This window comes from Neodiprion pinetum, chromosome 1 (genome assembly GCF_021155775.2).
Source record: "Neodiprion pinetum isolate iyNeoPine1 chromosome 1, iyNeoPine1.2, whole genome shotgun sequence".
In the NCBI taxonomy this organism is placed as follows: Eukaryota; Metazoa; Arthropoda; class Insecta; order Hymenoptera; family Diprionidae; genus Neodiprion; species Neodiprion pinetum.
Genome location: NC_060232.1, coordinates 1,686,292 through 1,710,212, shown reverse-complemented (window position 1 = coordinate 1,710,212; position 23,921 = coordinate 1,686,292). Strand labels below are relative to the sequence as shown.

The 23,921-nt window shown below is 40.1% G+C and overlaps 2 protein-coding genes across 2 annotated transcripts; both read right to left on the bottom strand.

The window, feature by feature from the left end:
- Positions 1-196: 196 nt before the first annotated feature.
- Positions 197-14,609, bottom strand: LOC124217818 (uncharacterized). Its single transcript, XM_069135178.1, has 24 exons — positions 14,496-14,609; positions 7,405-7,511; positions 6,483-6,536; positions 6,235-6,396; positions 5,988-6,150; positions 5,763-5,884; positions 5,448-5,692; positions 5,197-5,375; positions 4,945-5,116; positions 4,770-4,884; positions 4,543-4,702; positions 4,304-4,431; positions 4,153-4,201; positions 3,258-3,404; positions 2,721-3,175; positions 2,421-2,583; positions 2,197-2,318; positions 1,854-2,098; positions 1,589-1,767; positions 1,344-1,524; positions 1,130-1,244; positions 887-1,046; positions 615-742; positions 197-524 (listed from the first exon to the last, which is right to left on the bottom strand). The coding sequence occupies exons 2-24, from the start codon at positions 7,499-7,501 to the stop codon at positions 472-474; spliced, it is 3,594 nt and encodes a 1,197-aa protein (XP_068991279.1). The 5' UTR covers positions 7,502-7,511; positions 14,496-14,609; the 3' UTR covers positions 197-471.
- A 1,379-nt stretch (positions 14,610-15,988) lies between these two features.
- On the bottom strand, positions 15,989-21,127 carry LOC124217382 (synaptic vesicle glycoprotein 2A-like). The gene is made up of 11 exons (XM_046622870.1): positions 20,131-21,127; positions 19,601-19,651; positions 19,275-19,436; positions 18,618-18,780; positions 18,388-18,509; positions 18,025-18,266; positions 17,763-17,941; positions 17,392-17,672; positions 16,784-16,943; positions 16,578-16,705; positions 15,989-16,484 (listed from the first exon to the last, which is right to left on the bottom strand). The coding sequence occupies exons 1-11, from the start codon at positions 20,144-20,146 to the stop codon at positions 16,423-16,425; spliced, it is 1,566 nt and encodes a 521-aa protein (XP_046478826.1). The 5' UTR covers positions 20,147-21,127; the 3' UTR covers positions 15,989-16,422.
- Positions 21,128-23,921: the final 2,794 nt, after the last annotated feature.

The following is a 23,921-nucleotide window of genomic DNA, read 5'->3' as shown; positions in this document are numbered from 1 at the left end:
ACGCGAGCATATTTTCATGACATGTACGTTAAGGCCAATGCCCGCGAAACAAGGAATTCTTTGAACTCTTCGAATTTTAGCGCCCTAGAGATTGAAATTGACTGTTCTGCGGCTGCAAAACTCTGCGTAGTCCGAGCCGAGTAGTGATCTACGATCCACTCCATCGGCAGTCAGGATAAATAATTTTACTCCCAGCTTCTCGAGTGTTTATGGTTTTTATAAATACGTAATACAAGTCGTCTTAAGGTGTAATTCTATCTTTAGTGTCTATGGCTACCAGCCGTGCTGGTCGCCCGCTTCTGTATAATGAATTGCAAATGTATCACTAGTTAATAATACACTTATACGCTATACTTACTTAAATATAACACTACTGTCCGGTGAGAACGACAGTGTCGTTTGCATGAATGATGAAATAGAAATCAGACGAAGCACTCTTGCGTTTGTGAAGCGAAAATCCTATTTCAGATTTCACATTAACTTTTCAGGTGGTTTTGGGATGAATATAGAGAGTACGAAGCAAACTGTGAACACACGGAACATCGTGGAATTTAGCATCAAGATTCGTTGCAATGGATTGTCAACTCGGGTATGTTCCCAAAGGTTGTACTCACCGAGTAGAAATCCTCCGACAAATATGAATGGGACCATGCAGCCTGTACTCAGAAGTAGTGGAAACAGGAGATTTCCGATCATAGAACCGATGCGACCAATGGACATTGTCAAACTCACAGCAGTTGCTCTGAAGTGGATTTAAGCGAACGTAAAATGTGCGTAAACTTGTTTATCAGAGTTTAGTTGAAATTGCAGGTTTTAGCTCTCACAAGAAGAGCTAATTACTGCAATCCCACTCAACAATCTACTTTTAAACCATATTTAAACAAACCTGAGAGACGTAGGCATCAAATCAACCGTAAAACTAATGATAGAAGTGACGGCGATGCTAGTGAACATCAGGTAGATTGAGAAAATTGCTAACGTGACATTGGAATTTGGCGACCAGTTTAAAGAAAAGCTGCAAGCTGCTGGAGCTACGTAAACCAGCACTAGAATGAAAAATATATGATGTGTCCGGCAAAATTCATTGAGTTTGAATTAATTGGGCTGACATATCAGTTTCTGAACTCACGTAGCAGATTCTTCTTCCCAACTAGATTAACCAAGCTTCCGGCAAGTGTGCAACCTAACACGGTGGTGACTGCTATAATTATAGAGTTTATGTAAACTCTACTGTGAATTGGTACCTGACAATTTTCATTTAAAAAACACAGTCAAGAATGCGGCGTAAAAGTAAAAGTAAAAGTAAAAGTTCGATGGATTATAACTTGCTTTGGTTAACTTACCGCAACGCAGGCATTTACTATCGTAGAGTTCCACTCGTCAGAATCCGTCGTGTTCAATGGCTCGGCTGAGGTTAGCATTTCGCACAAAGTAGCGGGACCCAAGCTGGCATCGCGATTTTCGTAATTGAAATTTTCCATCAATGTGAATAGCTGAGGCATCCAAAGGCGCAATGTATTCATGCTGCATCGAAAATGACAAGTAAATATTGCGCACAAGTATTGTGACCGTAGCGTTAATTACTTACCCCAGCAGGCCTCCGAATTGGATGGTCGTCATCAGGACAAACTGGCTGAGATACGGCTTGTGGAAGAGGGGTTTGATTTGACTCCAACCGCTTCGAGTCTTTTCCCAAACAGACACGCTACTTTTACTTGAAGTGCGTTCCACTTGTTTCTTCTGAGCCTCTAGATAAAGTTCTTTTACCTGTGGGGATAAAAATTGGACGGTTGCCAAAAGTTAGATAAGTATCGACAATGGCAGGCCATTGACTACAAAATTATCTATATTACCGGAAACGTTTCCGGAGGTTTTCCGGTATTCATGGAGTACATTTTTTTGAAAACCTTCATCGCCTCGTCATTTCGTCCCTGGGACATTAGGAACCTCGGACTTTCTGGGAAAAAGATCAATGCCAGGAATCCCAGGAACGCTGGCAGACTGCAGATCAAAATAAAGATGCGCCAAGAATTGTACACAAATACTCCGTCAAACAGCGAGAATGACCAAGACTGAGGCAGTATCATCCATGCTAATCCTAAGAAAGAATTCATCGATTTCTGAACAAACATATTCATTCTTCTCGTTTGGTTGGAACGCCAAAAGCGCAACGTGCACAATGACATTAACATTCACCTGGAAGCACTATGCTCCCTAAAGAAGGAAAGAGACGAGCCCATAGCAACATCTTTGACCTATACTTGACGCCGTGGAATTCCGCCAGGTATGTCATATTCACCGCGAAGGGTCCGCTCATGCTGAACAGCGACAAGTTAAAAAATATAAATATTAAACCGTTTCTGTTGATTCACGCTTAAAAAAACATATGTGAAAACGGAAGAATTTCTTATTCTACTCACATACATCCGCTGAAGAACTTAAAAGCCAGCATAACGTAAAAGCTCTGTGACATGCTGCTCAGAACATTGCAAATGCAATCGGCGAAGTAGCCAATCATAAGTAGAGTCTTTCGACCTTTCGTATCGGCTAAAACTCCCCATGGAAATGCCGCGGTGAACATGCCTGAAGAATTGCGATTTTTACAGTAACGAATTATTAACCCGTCTTTATACCGAGACGACTAAAGAAAACTTTGAATTTACAACTCTTCATTTCGAATACCCATTTTTTATCACATGCCGATTACTGCTGCAAATTACCAGCATAAATGGCAGCATTAAGCAGCCCCTTCTGGAATAACGTCATCTCCAGATCACACTCGGCTGTCGGAAGAACGTAGGAAATTGCCGTTGTGTCAAACAAATTCGCCCAGGCTCCAGGTAGAGCCGCCAACAGTAGTAGAACATTATAGAGTCCATAGCCTAAATCAACGTGCGTGATAAGCCCGACAGAATAAGTTACGAGATTCTTATCGTGAATACGAACCGGTAGCTTCAATGGCCTCTTCAAAGTCACGCGGTGACTCCGATTCATCGGGCACTGAAAATGCAAATTCAAAAGGAGAGGTGATTCCGTTTCAGCAGATTTTTCGTTCATTACTAGAAAGAAGGGATGCAAGACAACAGGAGAGAAAAACGGATACGATCGTTTCGTTAGGATTTGGTTATTTACTAGACGATATCTATGTCCAACGGTAATGACTACATTAATTAAGCTCACCGATTACCGAGGCAGGCTGGGATTCTTCAGTGTGAAATGATATTGTAAACACCTCCTGAACTTTTTCAGACTGGCACCGTTTGGTACCTTCGTTCTTCTCAGTCATCTTGTCCCAGTTGAACTGCGCGAGATAAGGTGGCAAATATTCGACGCACAACACGGTTGGCAAAAATTGTACCAGATATACCATTATATTTGATATATGCGAGGTCATGATAGCAGCACTAATTTTACAAGAGACACAGTTTATGCTACTCATTTTATTTGCTTATACAGTCTCATTTCAGTCACCGCGTAAATATTTTCAAACATATACTCGAATAAGTTGCCGCTGACAAGTATGTTGATGTTGGTTACAGTACACGAGCAGTTAAAATTTATACGTTCAATAGTGAAATCGTGATAGTCTGATTCTGCATTAGTAAGGAACTACGAAGTGAAGAGGTAACGTTCAAGTGCCAATTACACTTTTAGAAATTTATTTTTATGAGATATCAGTTAGAGGTATCCTGAAAAATGAAGGCGAAAATTCATATTGAAAAATAACTTTGTTTTATTATACCTCGGTGATTTGTAGTAATATTTTCAATATCACTAATAGTTACTGACATTATACATATATTCCAAGTGTATAACGATAGCCTGCGATGACGACTATGGGAATTTTGCAAACAAAAAAAAAACGTGCAACTTTAGTTTCACTGGATATCCAGAAAGATTTCTTTACGTCATTGACGTACAGTCGTGATAACACATGCTTACGTAACTTACGTACACAAAAACCTGTCCACAGGACGGAAAATCACTCGAGTCTTTCTTGATAAAACGCACTCACAGACGAAGCGTGAACGAAACCTCAATTCAAATTACACAGACACACACACACATAGCCGATTAACTACTGACGAAACTTAAAACTATTCACTGGTAAATTAATCTAAATAGGATCAGATAAATCTTTCGAGTCCTCACAGAAGCTTGGCCGGTGGTTTCGGTACGAATATTGTCAACACAAAGCAGACTGAAACAAAGCACCGTATGATTGTAAATAAAGAGCCTTAATACAGTTGAACAGTGATTATTTTGTTGCCATCTTTTATTTCATTCGCACAATTATACTTACAGATTAGGAATCCGCCAACAAAAATGAAGGGCGCGAAGCAACCTGTCACCAAGAGAATTGGAAAAACAACGTTCCCGATCATCGCGCCACTCCGTCCAATCGACATGGTCAGACCCACGGCCATTGTCCTGGAAAAGAAACAAAATACTGCGGTAGCTCTTCGAAGAATATACAGATTCGGCCAGTCGGCATCGACATTTATTGTCAGTGTTGCGTTAGGAAGAAAGGTCAATACCAACCTGAGAGAGGTTGGCATCAGATCGACACAGAAAGTGATGATTGTGGTTGTGGAAAGGCTTGTCAACGCAATGTAGATCGCGATGATACCTAAAGTAATGTTGGAACTCGGCGACCAATTCAATCCAAATATGCCTACCGCTGGCAATGCGAAGGCTAACACTGCGAAGGAAGAATTACAAGGTCGCATAAGATTCGTGTTTAATTTCACGTTGAAAATAATACTCACGCAACAGATTCTTGTTTCCCATGAGATTGACCAGAGTACCGGCAACCACGAAGCCTAGAACCGTAGTTGCCGAGATGATCATGGAATTGATGTAAACCTTACTGGGTACGAATGGCTGGAAAATTTGTCTAATTGTATCATCGATTCTTCAGCTGATATCTATCGTAAGACTTACCACGAGGCAGTCGTCAATCGTTGTCGTAGAGTTGAAGCCGTCGTATGAGGTGGCGTTTGAAACACTAGGCACACTGATCATGTCGCACAAAGTAGCAGAATCGTGACTTTCGTAATCGTACGTTTCCATCAAGGTCAAAAGTTGCGGCATCCATAATCTCACGGTGTTCAAACTGTACAATTGTGGAACACCTTGATGTAATAATTAAGCTCAGCTTAACGTGTTCAGTCGACGTGAACGCCGTTGACTTACCTCAAGATGCTCCCAAACTGAAGTGCTAGGATAAGGAGGAACTGGCCCAGATAGGGCTTCACGAAAAGCGGTCTGATCTGTCCGAACCCGCCGCGAACATTTTGCCAGACGGACACGGTAGTGCGACCGGCCGAGGGTTCGATCTTCTTCTTCTGGCCTTCCAAGGAGAGGGATTTTATCTGTGAATTGGAGACCAAGGTTAGGTAAGAACGGACTAACGCTAGCTAGCGGTGAAGTAAGATCGACATTACGGGAAATAGTTCCGGTGGATTTCCAGTGTTCATCGCGTACATCCTTTGGAAGACCGCCATCGCCTCGTCGTTCCGACCCTGAGTCATTAGGTACTTGGGACTCTCCGGAAAATAGAGCAGCGCCGCGAACGCCATGAATGCCGGCATGCTGCACACGAAAATGAATATGCGCCAGGAGTTGAAGACGAAAGCACCATCGAAGAACGTCAACGTCCAGGATTGGGGAATTATCGCCCACGCCAGAGCTGAATCAAATTTCTCTATCAGCCTTGGTTTTACAGGCTTTTTGGGACGATGTCATCGGCGGAAACTCACCTGGTATTGCGACGTTTCCCATTGCCGAAAAGAGCGCTGTCCAGAACAATGTCGCCGATCTGTATTTCGTGCTGTGAAACTCCGCCAGGTAGGTCGTACTGATTGCAAGAGGACCGCTTATTCTGCATTAGATGGAAATTCAAAGGGAAAATCAGATATTCGGTCAATGCTCGCAAAAGTAAAGTATCTCATGGTCCAATTTTTAATATCCTTGATTATACTCACACGAATCCGCTGAAGAATTTAAAGACCAGCATTGTCAAAAAATTCTGTGACATGCTGCTCAGAATATTACAGATAGAATCTGCTAGATATCCGAATATAAGCAGAGACCGTCGTCCCTTCGTGTCGGCTAAAAATCCCCACAGAAAAGCGGAGGTGATCATGCCTGATGAAAAGATTACGCAGGTGTCAAACATTTTTCAGTTCTATCAGTCAACCATTTATTCAGCCATACATATCGTCATCCCACCTGAGTAAATAATGGCGTTGAGGGCCCCTTTTTCGTTTAACGATAAGTGAAGATCGCACTCTGCCGATGGTAGAATATACGATATCGTAGTTGTGTCAAAAACGTTTGCCCATCCTGCAGGGAATATGGCTACGAGAAGTAGGTAGTTGTAGAGTCCATATTCTGAGAAAAATAACGGATAAACTGTCATTGACAAATTGCCTGTCCATCTAATGCCCTTGAATAAAGGCAAAAACTTCTATCCATACCAGTAGCCTCGATTGCTGCCTCGAAGTCCGATGGTTGCTTCGATTCCTTGTTTGCTGACGGGAGAATAATAGATTATTTTTTATCATTCGATTGGGTTCCTCACGAGCGACTGTTGCTTAACTCTTTGTTAACCCTTTGAGGGGCAGTTAGAATTATACTTTCCACCTATTTTATTTTCGTTTTTTTTTTTTCTCCTTTTTTCTTCGATGGTTGGTGGCTTTAACCTGTACTAAGGCATTTTCAAACTTTTAGGTTCTTAAATAATGCAACCATTATGAAAAATGAGACCAACTGACTTATTTTTCATTTATTTTTTTTGATTCTTATCAACCGTCAATTAAAAAAATCAATTTCTTCCGGATAAAATCGGCCATTGGTAAACGGAAAGAGCTAGAGCTCTGAAAATTTTCATAAACCTTTTCTGTGGTTAGTACTATCATATATATTTTTTACAAATTTTTTGACACGCCGGTTTTTTCCAAAAAGAAATATTTAATTGTGTTTTTTCCATTTGAGTGGTAAAATGAGAAATCATAAAAAACCAAAAAAAAAAAGAAAAACAAAGAAGGGACTTGTTTCTTCCCACGTCCACGTCGTTAGTTCTGAGTCACGCTGAGAGCGGGAATAAATGCCATATTCCATTTCTTTTCCACCATCTTGAATGTTGCATATCTCATGTCAAATTCGTAATCAGCGACTCCAAAAACCCCCGCATATCAAATTTGGCATAAGTCGGTTGTATTTTAAAAATTTTTCACGCCATTTCGAATTTAACAAATCTAACCTCAGATTCGTAATCAACGATCCCAAAAACCCCTCGGACCACTTTGACTTTGATGATTGGTTTTTTTTTACGCATACCCCTCAAAGGGTTAATCCGCATATGGATGAGTATCGGTACGTCGATGAATTAAAACTTACCATTGGCAATATCGGAAGGCAATGCGTCGTTTAGAATCGTCATAGTAAACATCTCTCGCGCTGGTTCCAAATCGTGCTCTTGCTTAGGCTGAGACATTGTTGTTTATCTGAAATTAGAAAAAAATATGCGTGCGAATATGCCATTGCGTGTTTGTTTCATGAGTACTCGAACGGTAGCGTGGCGATAAAAACTGCATCTTCTTTTCCTTAATGGCCCTCATCGCCGCTGTGACAAAAATGGCTTTTAGTTGTCTTTTGCTTTGTTGATTATTAAAAAATGTAATACTATCAAAATCCATGAAGGTATGTGTTTTATAACGTTCGATAGTTTATGATTGTAAGCTTAGTTTGTTTCTAAATGATATTCGCGAATAGTAGCATACATACGACATACTCTTCGTCGATATACATACTATTTTATATTTGATAATTAAGGGCTTGTTTGCGATTTTTCGAACAAAATACGGGAAACTTGTTACTAATCAATTTTGTCGCTTTTGTTCTATATATTCACCAGAATCTGGTAACTTAAAAAAAATGGAAACAATTACCAATTTCTCTTGATCTCCCGATTTACGAGTACATTCAGTAGTTACCAGATGCCAAAAGATAAGTGACTGACTGTCATACCAAAAGCCTTCGGCTTGTTAAACAGCTGTCTTCATGAATAAAATGACAGGTGGTCCAAATTTAACGCTTCCGCAAATCGATTTAATTTAGCGTGATTAATGAAGATTCGGAAAGAAATACTGACGTATTGTGTACAAGCCTTCACACGTTGCAAGCAAAGAGAAGAATTGTATGGATTGAGTTCGTGGCTATTGGTCCACCCTGAATAAACAAATACCTAATCAGCATCTTTACTATATTATTATAGTTATTTACGAAAGAGGTAGACTTGGCGTATAGACTGTACTTAAGGGCATTCGTATTGAAAGATGGGAATATAAACAAAATCTTAAGAGGATGCTCTCGTGAATATACAAGAGCAAAGAAAGGGACGTTTTGGCTGGAACGAATAGACTAAACATATTGAGAATATTATCATTGCATATTAACGTTACATATATTAATAAACACTAAATTTTTACATTTAAAATTATTATCGTTACATTTATCTACAACGACCTGATACATGGTTTACTCAAGTGTGTGCCACAATAGTAACGTTCGGCAAAACGTGAATTGCCACATGTGTCAACAGCACCAAATTTGAAATAAGTGTTTGAACTACTTCGTCCATCTGACTGACTGCGAGATAATAAAAGCAAAGACGGACTCCCTCCTTCTTCCGCACTCTTCATCTAACCGTACAGCCAGCTAGCGGCGTATCGTCTTGTATAACACAGGTCAGCACGAATTTTGACTTTGATAAGAGGGTATGAAATTTCGATAGATTTATCGATAGTTGGATGAAAAAAATATATATGCCCTGAAAAAGTTTACTTTTCTATCCAGGAGAACGGTTGAAGAGTATTTTAGAAAATCCATGGTTAAAATTTTTATTTATTCATAACTCGAAACAAATATATTTATATGTAATTTTTATCAACTTTTACTATCATATCAAATTACAAAATAGTGGAAAAAAGTTTGAAAGTGAACCCTATTACTTTTTCTTTCATGTTCGTAAGTACTTTTTTTCACTAAACCCCAAATGTAGTCACCCATCATGTTTTCGTTGCATTGGCCCTGATAACGTTGTTCGAAGTTCATAATATCTTGATGAAAACGTTCTCCTTGTTCTTCTGAGCACGCCTCCGTGTTGTTTTCAAATTTATCTAAACGAGCATGCAGCATATGTACTTTTAGAGACATTCCGCAACCCATGGTTATAAAGTTTTTTGACATATTTTCAACTAGAACTTGGTAATTTTCATCTTTGCTATTCCCTAAAAATCCAGAGACTACTGCTTTAAAACTGTTCCAACCTTTTTTTTTTGGCGGTATTTTTAAATGTACCAGAAATATTTAATATTTCTACGATAACTGAAAAGAATGTATTATTATCAAAACTACTACAAAAGCAACCTTTACATGGAACATGGGTACTTTTCCTTTATTTTGGAGCATAATGAAAAGAAAAATCATAAAATAAATTTTAGGAAACGGACGAAAAATTTTTACGCAGAGTTGTGTAATCTTCTTGCCCATTGGATCAAATGGGTCTACTCATTTTCAATTAAATTCCTTTGAATAGTTGAACGTAAGTATATCACTATGTTAAATTTTTTGTTCGCCGTTTATTTTCGGTGTTCGTTATGGTAAACAATACTACGTTATCCAGCTCATCTTCTAGCCTGTTGCTTTATTTTTGTAAATTGTTCCGAGAACCACGAATGCTATACCAATCCCATGATTCGCTACATCATTGGACTGAAAGGAAAGCTGCTGTAAAGATTAATCTGGATAGGCAACACCCTTTTAAACGTACCTTTGGCTACTATTTTAACATCACACCACACTCTGCGTTCACCACACTCTGACCTCGTCGTAGCATCGACACTTCCAATTGTAATAAGACAAGTAATTTTCTCATTGTACGTTATCTGTGGATTGTACATTCAACAGTCTTTCATAACTTATTGTTTTTGCCGTTTATTACGTTGATTAGCTTCATGTACAAGTAAAAACAGAAGTCGCTGTTTTTCAAGCAAGTGAAGATACGCATATGTTTAAAAAGATTTATTAGGATCATCCCCGTAACATGAGAGTACGTAAAGTTCTGAAAATCGACGTCAGCAAGTTGTAAATGTTACGAATGAGTCTAGTGTCAGATCTTCGATATAAATTAAATCTTGAGAAGATACATGACAAGGAAAACATTTCCTGAACGAACCGTTCATCTTGCAGTTAACTATATTTTATTGTGTTTATGTCCGTATGCAATGTCGTGACGATGAATGGACCAGAAAATCCGGTTACCGCTGAACAGCTGAAATAGGAAAATGCGCAAGAGATTTGCGATGCACTTGCACTTCTCATATATCAGAGTCCTTGAGCGTAATGCGTCGAGTAGTACTATTCAATTACGTGTGCAATTATATCCATATTAATACCTATAGTACCGAGAAACGTTGTCGGACGAGTCCGACACGTGCATCATCACGAATAAGAAAAGATGCTTGAACGAAACGTGGATGGCTGTGCCGCCGTCAACTTCACATGCGGTATGTAAACTTTCCTGGTAAGAATGACCAAAAATACTAATTTTCCATAAAATCGATTATCTTTTGCCGATTAATCAAGTATGATCGGTTATTTTTCAAACGCAATTAATCGACCGGCTCGATTATTTTTCCTCGCAATTGATTTTTGTTTTTTACTCCCATGAACGACGCAATGCAATATCAATTTATGTGATTAGAGTATCAATTATTATCATCATCTTACTGACTAAGTACCTATTTGATATAACAAGTGAAAGATAAGTGAATATTTTCACCTGATATTGAAAAGTATTCTGAATGAAACTATAAATTATCAAGAAACTTTTCGGCCGTTAAGACTACGTACTGAAATTTACGAAATTTTGCTTTCAAATGTAGCGTTTCAAAAAAATACGAAATAATCGAGTAATCGATTTATTATAACCTAATTTTTTTTTTATTTTCTATAGATTATTTTTTTCGACTCTATTAATCGATGTATTGATTATTTTTAGCTTAATGGCCGTCGCCAAACTCCTGGGCTTTGTGAGGACAGAATTTGCAGGTCTCACAAAAGGCCGAAGAGTGGAAGATTGGTAATCAGTAAGCAAGTGGTATCATCAGTGTCAATGTACGTTTGATCTACGCCTAGCCTAACAAGAAAACTTATCTCTAATTATATTACACAGTAAAACCACGTCGCAAGCTGATGCGTATCGAGAATAAATCAGTGCAAGATCGACGTCTTCTACGAAGACTTGTGTCACATCGATGCCCTCTGCCCCTACCCATCAGTTTTATTTTTGATTACCTTTCAATTTATCATTGAATACATTTATATATTCTATTTTTTTTTTTTTTTTTTTTGAGTCTCCGTATGCATCGCATGCATACGGCTCTCTTTATTACTTTTTACTACTTCGGGAAATGAACACCCTAAGCTAACAATAACCTTACTGTTTAGATAATTCTTCGGAACAATCCTTTAACCAAACAGACTCGTATATACAAACTCCATATATATTTTTTTCATCCAACTATCGATAAATCTATCGAAATTTCATACCCTCTTATCAAAGTCAAAATTCGTGTTGACCTGTGTAATCCAAACATATCAAGTCGAAAAGTCTGTTAAATATCCGTAGAAGGTCTTTTACGAAATCGATACATCAAGCGCTAAGTTAATTACGTGTTCTGTTACTTAAATATAAACTTTTTTTTTCTCCCACTGTTTATAACTAAAACCATTTTAATCACCTTCATAAACATAAATTAAATAAACGAATAATTGTGTTTTAAAACTTATACGAGGAAACCAATCAATTACCTTTAACGTATCCATTCAATTAATCCATCCAGCACAATTATTTATATTTTCTTTTGAAACCCCACAAGTAAAGTAACACAGTTTACAAGCTAATAAAAACTAAACAACCAGTCAATTAACGCCGTATCCAGTCCTCGCCGAGCACGCAGAGCTGCTCCACAGAGCCCGAATCAACAGTTAACAACAAAAGGTAAGTGACCATTTTTATATGAAAGCCAGTGCAATTAAGAGGAAAAACGGTGTCAAAATTCCAATAATTCATATCCGGGAAAATTAATCTGAACTAAGCGTTATATTTACGGAGTGGTTTGGTCATCAGCCAACCCAGCCCATAACGCTTGCTTGCCCGCGGTAATTTAACGCGTGTCTTGGTCATTAAATTGTGTAAAAGGCATACGGATTCTCAAACTATATGCGACTGAACGGCAAGCGAAGCGAGGAAAAGCAGTGATTGTTTTCGCTTTTGATTGATTGTTCCTCCTCATTGTCCAGCAACAACACAGATAGTTCATCGAGCGCGTGGCCGTTTTTAATCGCTTTGACATAAAGAGATCTGTGTCTTTGCTACTGCAATTTATGTATACCTAGCGGGTGTTAGACTTGCTTAACTTTCATTTGCCAAAGGATTATAACAATGTTTGTTGCTTCGATGCATACATGCATACTTAACCAGTCACTCTGTGTCAATATATTCTCTGCATAGTCTCCTCGTATATTTTACCTCCAGACGAACACAGTTCGACACGAAATCGAGCATCTGTTCGCTGCCCCACCGCGTAATACCCGAAAAGTAAATTTATGCGCAACAAAACGTTTCACGGTAATTTTTCCCTCAAATTGTCACAAGAAACTCGATTGCTTATTCAAGTCATGCTCAACCGATTATTAGGAACTGATTGAAAGAGACAAATATGCTGAGAGCACACGTCGAATTCGAGGAATTAAATCGCGCAAGTAACTGCATGATGAGCAGTTGGAATAAACTGCATAGTCGAGCTCCTACACGGATTTTTTCAAACCGTTTTCCTCGTCGGATTTTTAATGAATATTCATTCAGATTCGCGGAACTGTTTGCGTACACTTATTTTCACTTCGTGTGATAAATTTTTTGTGAATTGCTGCATACGCATAAAATTTAGCGACGCCGGAGATCGGGTATAAACCATTTTGATTTATTTTATTCTTAGCGGTGATAAACAGACGAGATGCGATATAGTATACATTATGTGGTTATCGTTAATAGTTTCTGTAGAAAACTCCGATTCGTTTCCTATTCGCTAGCTCCATCAGCATATGGTGTGATGATGATAAAAATGAGGTAGGACGGTATAGAAGAACGATTGATTCTCAGTGTTGTTAACATTGTTAAAGCAGATTTTGTTGAGATGAAGCGAGAAGTGATTACAACCCTAGCAATATTTGTGGAAATGTTCTAATTGGCGAAAAAATGTGTTATCTTATGAAATTCAAACTATACGAGTACGTATGATTATAACGTATCTGAAATTGATTGGCTCTCGATAACGTACCTAATAACTTATTATTAATCATTCCGAAGATTGTGTGGCCCTGAAAAAGCAACCGTGAAGGAAAAAGAAGTTTAATTCAACTGGTTAAACGTGTGTTTCTTCTGTTTGTTATCGCGAATTCGAATACAGGTTCTCATAGAAAAACGTTACATAGGTTAATTCCGAGTAAGATGGCCATAGGCAAGAAATGGCCCGCGACGTAGTTTTTTTTATGTACTCCGCTGTATTGGACTACACTGTGGCTCACGTCTTACTCGTGACCATCTCACCAGGAATCACTTTATGATATTAAGCATCTTTGGTCACATGAAACTTATTACTACTACCGAACAAAAAAAGATTTCGCTGCACAAGACATCTGCTCACCCAATTGCAAAACTTTATGTATTGACTGCAACTCGTCGGATGAATTTTTCCTGCATTTTCTTTGAAAAATCGAGCCTTCTTTACGTAGTGAGAAAAATTACGAATTTTGCGATACAGTGATCACTTTGTTCACTGTTAAAATAATTAAATTAACCGTATCGTCAGTTCATCGGCGAATCTGGGATTCTATCGTAAAAAGGCTATCGTTACACCGGGAAACCCAAATCGTCAGTTCATCTTTGCACGATGTCACAATCACTGCGTACACTGCACTTCGAATCCCTCTTGCACGTTTAACTGATTTTTGCACAAGCAACTGTTACTAGCATAAGCGATAAAGCGACGATGCAATTCAATGACACTATATAATTCTCCAAACAATTACAAAATAATAAACGTCATTCTCAAGTTGAAGGGAAAAACTTTTCAAATACTGTTCCGAATTTCTATTCGCACTTTATAACCAACGGAGAATTGAAATAAGGATACAGGCGTAGCACGGTATGAATGTTTTTATCACTTGCTCGTAGGGTCTAAATAAATTTCATAAAACATGAGAAGTTAGTGACGCAATTTGTTAATAATCTGATAACGGATCATTCCGAATTTCCCGATCACGATGAGAAATTCATTGATTCTTGTCACGTTTGGAAATGGATAGGCGAACTTTGAGGAGTGAGTTTTCCGAAACAATGATTAAGCAGTAAGTTAGGGACCTACCTATTTTTAGAAGTTATTAACCCGCGAGTGGGACCACTATTTGGATTCAGATGCGAATGAAGTATAATGGCTCTCCTAACTTAAACAAGTCGTCAAGTCTGTCCTCTGTAAAACTGAGTAAAACAATAATGCAATCAAGACTTACCTGTGTAAAATTGGAAGAGGGTACGTCATTCATGCACGCACAAACCGGCTTGAATCGCGAGATAAAAACTCTGTCAGATGATGTGCAGAAGCGCTAATTTGCAAATTATAAAACACTGCAGCTTTGTCGACTTGACTGACCGAGTGAGCAAGCCGGACAAGCGTACCGTCGTCTTTTGTACCTTTAAGGATGCGTTACCGATAATGGACATTTTTCCTCGGTGTACAGGCAAATTTCCCCAGCTCTTAATGTTTCGCGTCACGGAGTTACAAGAATTTCTAGGAACGCGTAAAGCAATTCGAGCTGAAACGTCACTGGAACTTGGTAATATCTTTTGCTTCTCCGGATAATCATTATTCTAGCCCTCAGGTGTTCTTATCCTCCTAGCAATTTCCGCGAGATTTCTATTCGAATTTATCCGTTGCCACGGGAAAACCTGTCACTAATTAGAAGACTACCGATATAGGCTGTATATTCGTGATCAGTTAAAGGTACTGATACTTATATTTCAGTAGTTAAAGGATATCGTGCTCATGCTTGACGTCTTCTTAAATTTTCCGAAATCCTTTCTTATAATCTGATCGAATACCTACGTAAAGTTACTATACGATTTTCTGCTTGAAGAAATGAAAATTCGTAGCATTCTGGACACTGATAAAATTTTTTAATTCGATTCAACTATACATACCTACGGCTAAATATTGCCTTATACGGTTCTTCGCTGTGTCTAACCGTGTATTCTGCTGGTGAAAATAACATTTATCTGTTTAATCGACAGAAACCACTTGTAACAGTTGTTGCCGTTGAAATACGATGTTAATTGAAGTCTTTATGTACCCTGCGCCAGATGAATTACAATATTATATTATATTCAGACTTCTAATCACATGTGGTATTCGAAGTATTTCGAACAAAATAATCCCGGCAGAAGGCGAGTCGTCTCATCCAGAACAAGCACAAACTTCTACCTTATCTTAACACGTTGATAATTAAGTATGACGAATATTTTGTTTTTATTAATATCTCAACGTAAATAATAGGTTACAGCTAAATACTAAAGTAAAGTATCACGTGTACTGAAAGGTACAGTTCGTGTTGTAATTACAGTGTACTCGATTGAATATGGCGTCTTTAACAATACGTTAAATAATTACGGTTACTGAAATTTAGATTACCGGTACAAAAATTCCCCATTTTAACGAGTAGAGGAAAAGATATATAAATCCGTTGAGAAAAGAATGAATTCAGTTTGCTTTGCAAATTTCTTCATAGCGTAGCAGCTGGTAGTCTTACAAGTTATATACAAGGTTCAAGATCAAATTCCCTGGAATAAAGAGTCACGGCAACCTTGAGATTACATTCTAATTTAATTGGTACATGCTCGAAAACAAGATAATCAGAAAACTCGGAAATTGATAATTTTGCATAATATTTCCAGAAACAGCTAGCGAACCAGACAGTTCACACTACGATACACAGAAAATCGCTACATATAATACAGACACGTCAATATTTCGCTACGTAATGCTATATATCATATATTAAATTATATACTAGTAACTTTAATAGACACCTTTGATTACCTAATGATTTGCGTTATCTCTATACGAGGCCGACGGGATTACGTAGTAAAATAGAAGCAAATTGAAAGTTTTTATTGTTCATATAATTAAAACTGCGTGTAAATGTCCTTCCATGACCACCTCAATTTCATTCAACGTCACTTTTACGTTAATTGATCATCAGTTCCCCATTATATAATATTAGCAAATAGCGTCGGGGTTAATCGTTCGTCGTCACGACGCTGGCTTCCCTCGGCACGAAGCAGCATAAAATAGCGCATGCTGTAAAATAATAGTGTATTCCTTCGTTAATGTATCGTCGTTTCATGGGGTAAAAGCGGGTCCTAAATATTACACCAAGGAAAAGATACTCACTGAGAGGAACACAGGCCATCACGCTCATGGTCAACGAGCAGTCAATCTCAATGAGAAGAGCGATCAAGTTTCCAGCCGCGATGACCCCCGTTCTACCCAATACCAGGGTGATGCACACCGCCATGGTTCTGCAAGAGATACACAACATGTGTATAGAATTCCTGAAGTGATTCACGAACGATCACCGTCGCTCTATCATGCCTAACCTTAAATTCGTTGGGTACAAGTCGACCACGATTGAAGTCAGTAGGCTCAGGCAGACACCGGATATAACGTGGTAGATGATTATCATCGTTGAAATAAGGGGTGTCAAGTTGACGAAGAGAAGACCAATCCCAGCAAGTCCGCTCATGGTTTGGCACAGTACTGAAAGCGGGGAAAGAAGGTTTCGTTAAGGGGGTGCTCTGGTCGATTTCGACGATGACTTACATATCTCCAAATGTCGAAGTTCACGTATCTCAAACGCGGAAAAAGCTTAACAAAACCATTCTAAACGCAATCCTGAAGAAAAACACTCCGACACATTTTCGATTGACGCTGAAATAAGGAAATGACACGGATTCTACGAAATCGCGAAAGTAAATTCGTAAAATTCATGCCATTCCTTTATCTCTGTGTCACACGAAAATGCATTTGAGTGTTTTTGTCCAGAATTGCGTATAGAATGGGGCTGTTGAGCTCTTTTTTCGCATTTCATGTACATGGACTTCGATATTTCGAGGTACATACGTCAACGTAGAAGTCAATCAGGGCACCACCTTAAAGAGCTGAAGAAGCGTCATCGTAGAAAGTATAACTTGATTTCTCGGCTTACTTATTATCGTCTTTTTTCTCATTACGCTGACGAGGCAACCGACCGAGGAGTAGACCACGAGACTGACGCCTGCGATGGTCATCGTGTTGATGAAAACGCTGGTGTCCAGGTGACGATGACACTCGTTTCCGTTGTGATGATGCGCCGTCACATTTACCGCGACTTCCGGTGTCTTGACGGCGTAGGTGTCGCAAATCGTTGCTGACAATCCCGGGTTCTCGTCGTTGTAAAGTGCCACCTGGTTCAGGATCTCCGGCATCCAAAGGTACATGCCGTTGAAGCTGTAATCCAAAAGTGAACGAGTTGACGAATTTCGGGACGCTCGTGAACATGAAACGGGAGGAAATTATCGCGTCGCGAGTTGCTGGTACCTGAAGAATATCTCGAACTGCATCGCGCAAACGAGCAGGGTGATGAAACCGTGGGGATGCAAGAAAAGGGGTATCGTTTGGTCCCACATTGTTCTGAGGATCCTCAATACAGCGCCCGATTTTTCGGCCATCACGTCTTGGTCCATGTTCATCGACGCTGGAACGATGATTTCGGAAACCTGTGAGATTTTCGAGGGTTTATAATTCGACCTTTGGACAAGGAAGTCGTAACCTCTCGTCAAAGGGTGACACTGTCACTCACCGGATACTTCGAGCCCGTTTTTGAACCTTCGTTGGAACGATAAACATCCTGGAGGATGTCTACGGCATCTCTATGCCGACCTATCAGCACCAGGAACTTTGGACTCTCTGGAAAACTTAGGAGGCCCAAAAATGATATCAAACCTGGTAGGCCAAGGATCAAGACGAACAGCCGCCATGACCTGAATGATAGCCCCAAAATGTCGAGCTCAAAGTCCAGTGGCAGAACCGCCCATCCGACTCCTTCGGTGATCCGCAAAAACAGAGAGTGAGACACAAATTGTAAAGGTCTGTCTGTTTTTCCTTGGACATTTATGAGGCTTGTGACATTTCGCCGCGTCTCCGTTAAATCGGTATACTTTACCTGGCATCAACAACATCGAGAAGGGAAACGCTGTGCAGGCCCAAGCGATTGACTTGGACCTGAACTTGACGCTAGAGAATTCTCCAAGGTAAGAATATACGGCAGCCGAAGAGCCGGATATCCTGAAAGGCGAGCGTCAGAAATAATTGTTTAATAACTGTGGCATCGTCGCATGTATGGCACGAACTAGAACAAAGATAACTAATACAGTATAAATAAACTTTACTCACAGCAAACCCACCATCAGTCGAAGGAATGCCAGGAGCCAAAAGTTGTAAGCGAAAGCCGACGCGAAGCTGAATGCCCACGCCCCGAAAAGAGATACTAACAAGACTTTTCGTCGTCCTGTCGTGTCAGCGATCACACCCCAGGTGTGGGCACTAGCTACCATACCTGAAATTTTTATTTACAACTTTTAACCCGTGTTGTTTCTTACCGACCAACCGTCAAAAGCTGACAAGCATGGTCAGAAATTATCATTTCTCCACGAGTCAATACCGGACATTTTATGAAAAATTGTAACATCCTCGTTTCTGCATCTGATTATCGGTGTGGAACAAACTTTCGGTTCGGATGAATTGGAACTCGAGTTTCCTCGGCGAAGATTCAGAACTCTTTGAACTCGGAACCGAGTGAGAGGAGCAAAAGTGTCTCGCCGTGATTCGAACGAAAATTGAAAGAAACGAATCGAGATTCAGAGATTCCAAGCATCGTATGTTACTAACTGTTCGCACGTGTGGCTGTAGAACGGAATTTGGCGCCTCGAGCTCATCAAGTCAGGTGGAATGATAGCGCCACCGTTTCGCGTGCGAATATCGCGCGAAGGTGAAAGAATCAATTTGGTCGTTCGACGTGTGCGTACGTGTTACGCCTTCGTTTCCAATTACCTGTGAAAGTGGAACCCGTCAGGATTCCTTTCTGGCTCGAGGTCATGTGCAGGTCGCATTGAGCAGCCGCCAAGATGAACCCCGTGCTCATTGTTTCGACGATCGAGGCGGTAAGGCATATCGCGCAGACGATAACGAGGCCGGCATTGAACTTCCCAAATCCTTGAATACATATGTATGCATGTATAACGCAATGTATAATACACCGGGTGTGCCTGAGCGTGTACAACTGGCCCCGTGACATTACGCTGGTCTTTGTACACGGCGTAAGTATATACATTATACATACGTGACCAAAGTGATTGCTGAGTTATGGCACAACTCACCTGTGAGCGCCAAAGCCTCCTCCAACTCCACGCGTCTCGTCCGCTGGGGCTCTGAAAAATAACAGAATTTACGAACGTGTCTGGTTTCGTCACGTACTTACGGATAATTCGCGATTAACCGCAATCTGGCCATTCGAAATATTCGAAATTAATTCCTCAGTATCGGACAATGCACCGCCCAGTTGAACTCGTCTGCGGTTCCGCCATGCGGTTAGAGTGTGTAAACGCAAATCGTGGGTGAAAAAGACAAAGAAAATGTATATCGGTAAACGACCGATCGAACCGCGAAATGTAAGGGAAATCGAATGTTTTCTACGAAATGCACTTTTCATCGAGTACCATTCGGATCTGTCAACTTTTACCGAAAGGCCTGCTCGAGAAGCTCGCTGCGAGTATCAGGAAGTGAAAAAAGTTGCAAACCGTACGTAGAATAAATTATGAAACAATTGTCGACGGATTTGAACTCGCGTTATCGTTCGTGTTCGAAGATGTTAGGACGACTTAAATGACGGATTGAGTGTTGAACTTACCATTAGCATTCTCCATTTACGCGTCCAGTTCTGGCGGTGTGATATGCGGTGAGTATATCTCGTCTTGCCAGTAAACTGCGAAGTGATATTTCCTTTTAGCTGGAGTACCAGTGTGTGCAATTGTTCGGGCAGGCGCCGATCCTCCAGCCGTTCCTCTTTTTCCTCTTCTGCTTCTTCTCGCCGCCTCTATATCCAATAACTCATCGAGCCTTGTCATGTGACGTGTTCTCATTCAAGCTGCAGATATACGACGCGGACCCGATGGGGCATACAAATTTCACCCGTTTCGATTTTGCGTATTGGTTCAACGCTTCTGACTGCTGCGGACTAATAGCCGTGTGGGTATCGCGATACTCTCCTAACTTTAGAAAATGTGTATGTTCAGGTGTGCGAAATAACTTCAGCCTCAGGCCCAATTAATGTCAGGGTTGTCAACTAGCCGGTTCTCGGCTAGCCGCGCGGCTGTACTCGTATGTTTTTTGCTAAATCTCTCGTGATTTTATTTTTTTTTTAATTCTTTTTCACAATAAGTAGCGATTAAGAGACAAACGGAACTTGAGAAAAGAAATAAATAAATAAAAAAAGAAAAGAAGAACACATACACACACGCGCGCGAGAAAGAAAGAAAAGAAACAGGAGGAATTGATTAAAAATCACCGCCCCCCGGCAATTAAGTGGATCCGGTTTTTTATCCCGCTACTCATACCGTGGGAATAAAGAGCGAAAATTTCACTGACTTCGTCGAATTCGCGTATTAACTGGTCTATAAATCTCGCGATTTATTCCGCCGATTCCCGTCTCTCTATGTCCGAGCAATAGCCGGTTTGTGCTGAAAGCGCCGCTCGAACGTCGCTGGTATTACTGCCGCTGCAGTCATGATCGTTTTATCAAGTGCGGGGAAGAAATGAGCCAACTATACAACGTATACGCACAAAGGTCGCAGGAAACGAGAAGGTAAAAGAGTTGAAGGAAAAAGCCACCTTCGTTGCAAACTCGAGAATTGTACACAATGCGGTGGCGCCTTAACCGAACTGATGCAAGGCGAACCCGAACACATGCCTTGCGTATGCTCAATATTGTTCTTCTTCGTCGCGAAGCGAAAGTGGGGAAAGGAAAGACTCTCTAAAGGTACGGCGAAACCGATCGCCGGTTCTGCCGACCTGTCGCCAAGCGATTGCAGCTTCAACCTGTTCCTATGTGAGCATAGGAATTGTCCCGTTTGATATTTTGCTAATTTTTTCGCCAGCTAGAAACCAGGTTGACAACCGTCGACGAACGCACGTTCCTTGCGTTTGTCTTATCGGAATTAATAAAATACACCGAAGGATCGTGGCCTCGTGTGCGCTGCTTCGTTTATAGGTGTAAGTGCAACGCGCTGCAGGTATCGTGTATATACAGCCGCGCGATTTGCGTTAAATCATTATTAACATGCGTAATCTGTGAGGGAAAGGTGGTTACCAGACCCCACCGCGCGTCTATGCATATAGCTACAGGTTTGCATTGATCGCTAAGTTGTTTACCAACCGTATATCAATAATACGTGGAAAAAAAACAAAACGGTGAAAAATTACTGTTCGTCTTCTCAAGTTGAATCAGCATAAACAATGCGATGAGTAACGATAATGTTTCTTCCAAACCTGAATGTCTTGTGGGTATGAATTGTAATTTAAGGATATCGTGAGATAAAAATTTATGATTTTGCAAGTTTTCCTCAACCATGTCTTACTTAATTCTTTTACACTTCCCCGCTTTTTCTATAAATATATATTCAATATTAAACAAACACTCACGATCAATTATCCTCCGATAGCAAAAATTTTTCAGAATATAAATATCGTATAACGTAAAGCTTGTAGTGTGTGACGACCGCAGCTGTAATTCGATGAGCATGGATTTCCTTATATAAGAGATATTTTCGTGCGTAACGTACTTTTCGCCTAATTACACATTATTGATGATAAAGACTTATTTGGTAACAGACTCACGTGTTGCAGGTACTATTAATTTCTAATTATCAAGCTTTATATACATTTGGAGTATGGCTGTGGGGGAATATTTGAACGCGTGCTCTTCAAACATACTCTTTAATTAAAACACGTTATAATGTTGTAACGATGGAAATTTTGTTTCCCTTGATCGACGTCGTTTGTGCACAGATGCAAATAGAATGATTCTCGTGTATTTCTTTACGTCTCGTTTCTATGGCTCGTTCCATGCGTCAACCTTTGAAAACTATTCATTATATGCCTTATCACCGAAAGTCATTGTAGGAAAGTCGATGGCCAGTTGTTGGCGCTCTAAATCCCTTGCTCAATGCCCAATTTATTCGATCCACGAAACGCAATGGAAGCGTGGCTATTTGAATTATAGTTTCGACTGCGCAGGAGTTAATTTATCGATGTGGAGTGACGGCGATCCGTAATCGGCGTTTAATCCGTACAGAGTAACCGGTTCGGATAAACACGGCAACAATCTCAGTGAATCGCTGTTAAAAGAAATAAGCTGCGGCAAGAATTTCGTCAATGAAATTACATTGGTCTAACCGCCGCCAAGTTTGTGATCAATGCTATCACCGATCAAACGAGCTACAACGAAATTGGTGACACACATTGCATGCAAAAATATGCCTACGTGTCATGATGGCGCAGTATCGGTTGAAAAATACCGTTATTTCTCCACGCATGCGAGCGGGAGCTTGAAAATTTTGTAATATATTTCAAGTCTCAATCGTTTTGGCAATTTTCTATTTTAATCAAGCTAAAACGTACTTTGCACCTGTATCTTATACCTCCACGGTTCATTGTATCGAAACGACCGTTGGCAAACAAGTACATGTAGAGAAAAATAAACGGGTCCTATTTTTTCCCCGTTTTTTATATTCCTCTCTCTCTCTCTCTCTGTATTTTTTTTTTCTTTGTCTCCACGATTCATTTGGAATAATTTAATTCAGCGTTCCAAAGTCCAATTTCTGTCTTCTGACGTCGATTCATATTATAATATAACCAAGTGATGTTCAACGTCCGACCTTCAGAATAGCGGTACAGCAGCAAGGGGGGACCGGTTATAATAATCGCAATGTAATCTACTACAACCGTATTGGTACAATACGCGCGAATATTTATGAAAGCACTTCAGTGTAGCTTTCGGACATCTTGGATATCGCGGTTACGAGCTGGTGTACCATCAAGCTAATCGCCCTCGTCGTCATGCAACGTGATTACGTAACGAAAGTACATCCGCATTTCTGGAGAGAGTATACCAACGCGGGCATTTTATATAAACTCATTCGAAAATCGGATGACGTTTCGAAATCGGCGTGGTGCATTCGAGATTGGAAAACTACCGCGGGACAACATGGCGGCGGTGAGAGGTGTCTATAGGTACCGAATGACCGATCGAAACGAAACGATCGTTTGTAATGGTTTGATGATAGTTATACGACCGCCTCCATGGCAGCAGCGCCTTTCTTAACAGGATGCGACAAGGTCGTACCACACGCGTGTTGACCTTCAGGCATCATTAAATCGAAAATAAGCATGAGGTCAGATGTACTAATTTGACTAAAATACGCATACAACTAATAAATGTCGGCTTAGCTGGGCAAACCGGCAAAAATCGATATGGTTTCTAGCTGGCGGTGGTTAAAAATCAACGATATTCTCATAGGCTGAAAAAAAAGATGTCAATAACTTTTGATAATTTTCACGTGTAACCGCCGCACGCGTCTGCGTAAGCAGGCATGGCGATGAATAAAGCTAACGAAAACAATAATCATAATTTAACGCTTCAGA

Excerpts from the sequence above, each read along its gene's own strand:
- LOC124217382 (XM_046622870.1), bottom strand. Across the intron at positions 18,781-19,274 it reads GACGGGTTCCACTTTCACAG|GTATGGTAGCTAGTGCCCAC; the intron begins GTAATTGGAAAC and ends TAAAAATTTCAG. Across the intron at positions 16,944-17,391 it reads GAGAAAAAAGACGATAATAA|TACTGTGCCAAACCATGAGC; the intron begins GTAAGCCGAGAA and ends CCCCGCTTTCAG.
- LOC124217818 (XM_069135178.1), bottom strand. The coding sequence starts at position 7,501 with ATGTCTCAGCCTAAGCAAGAGCACGATTTGGAACCAGCGCGAGAGATG. Across the intron at positions 4,432-4,542 it reads CTGATGCCAACCTCTCTCAG|GACAATGGCCGTGGGTCTGA; the intron begins GTTGGTATTGAC and ends TTTCTTTTCCAG. Across the intron at positions 2,584-2,720 it reads TAATGCTGCCATTTATGCTG|GCATGTTCACCGCGGCATTT; the intron begins GTAATTTGCAGC and ends GCAATTCTTCAG.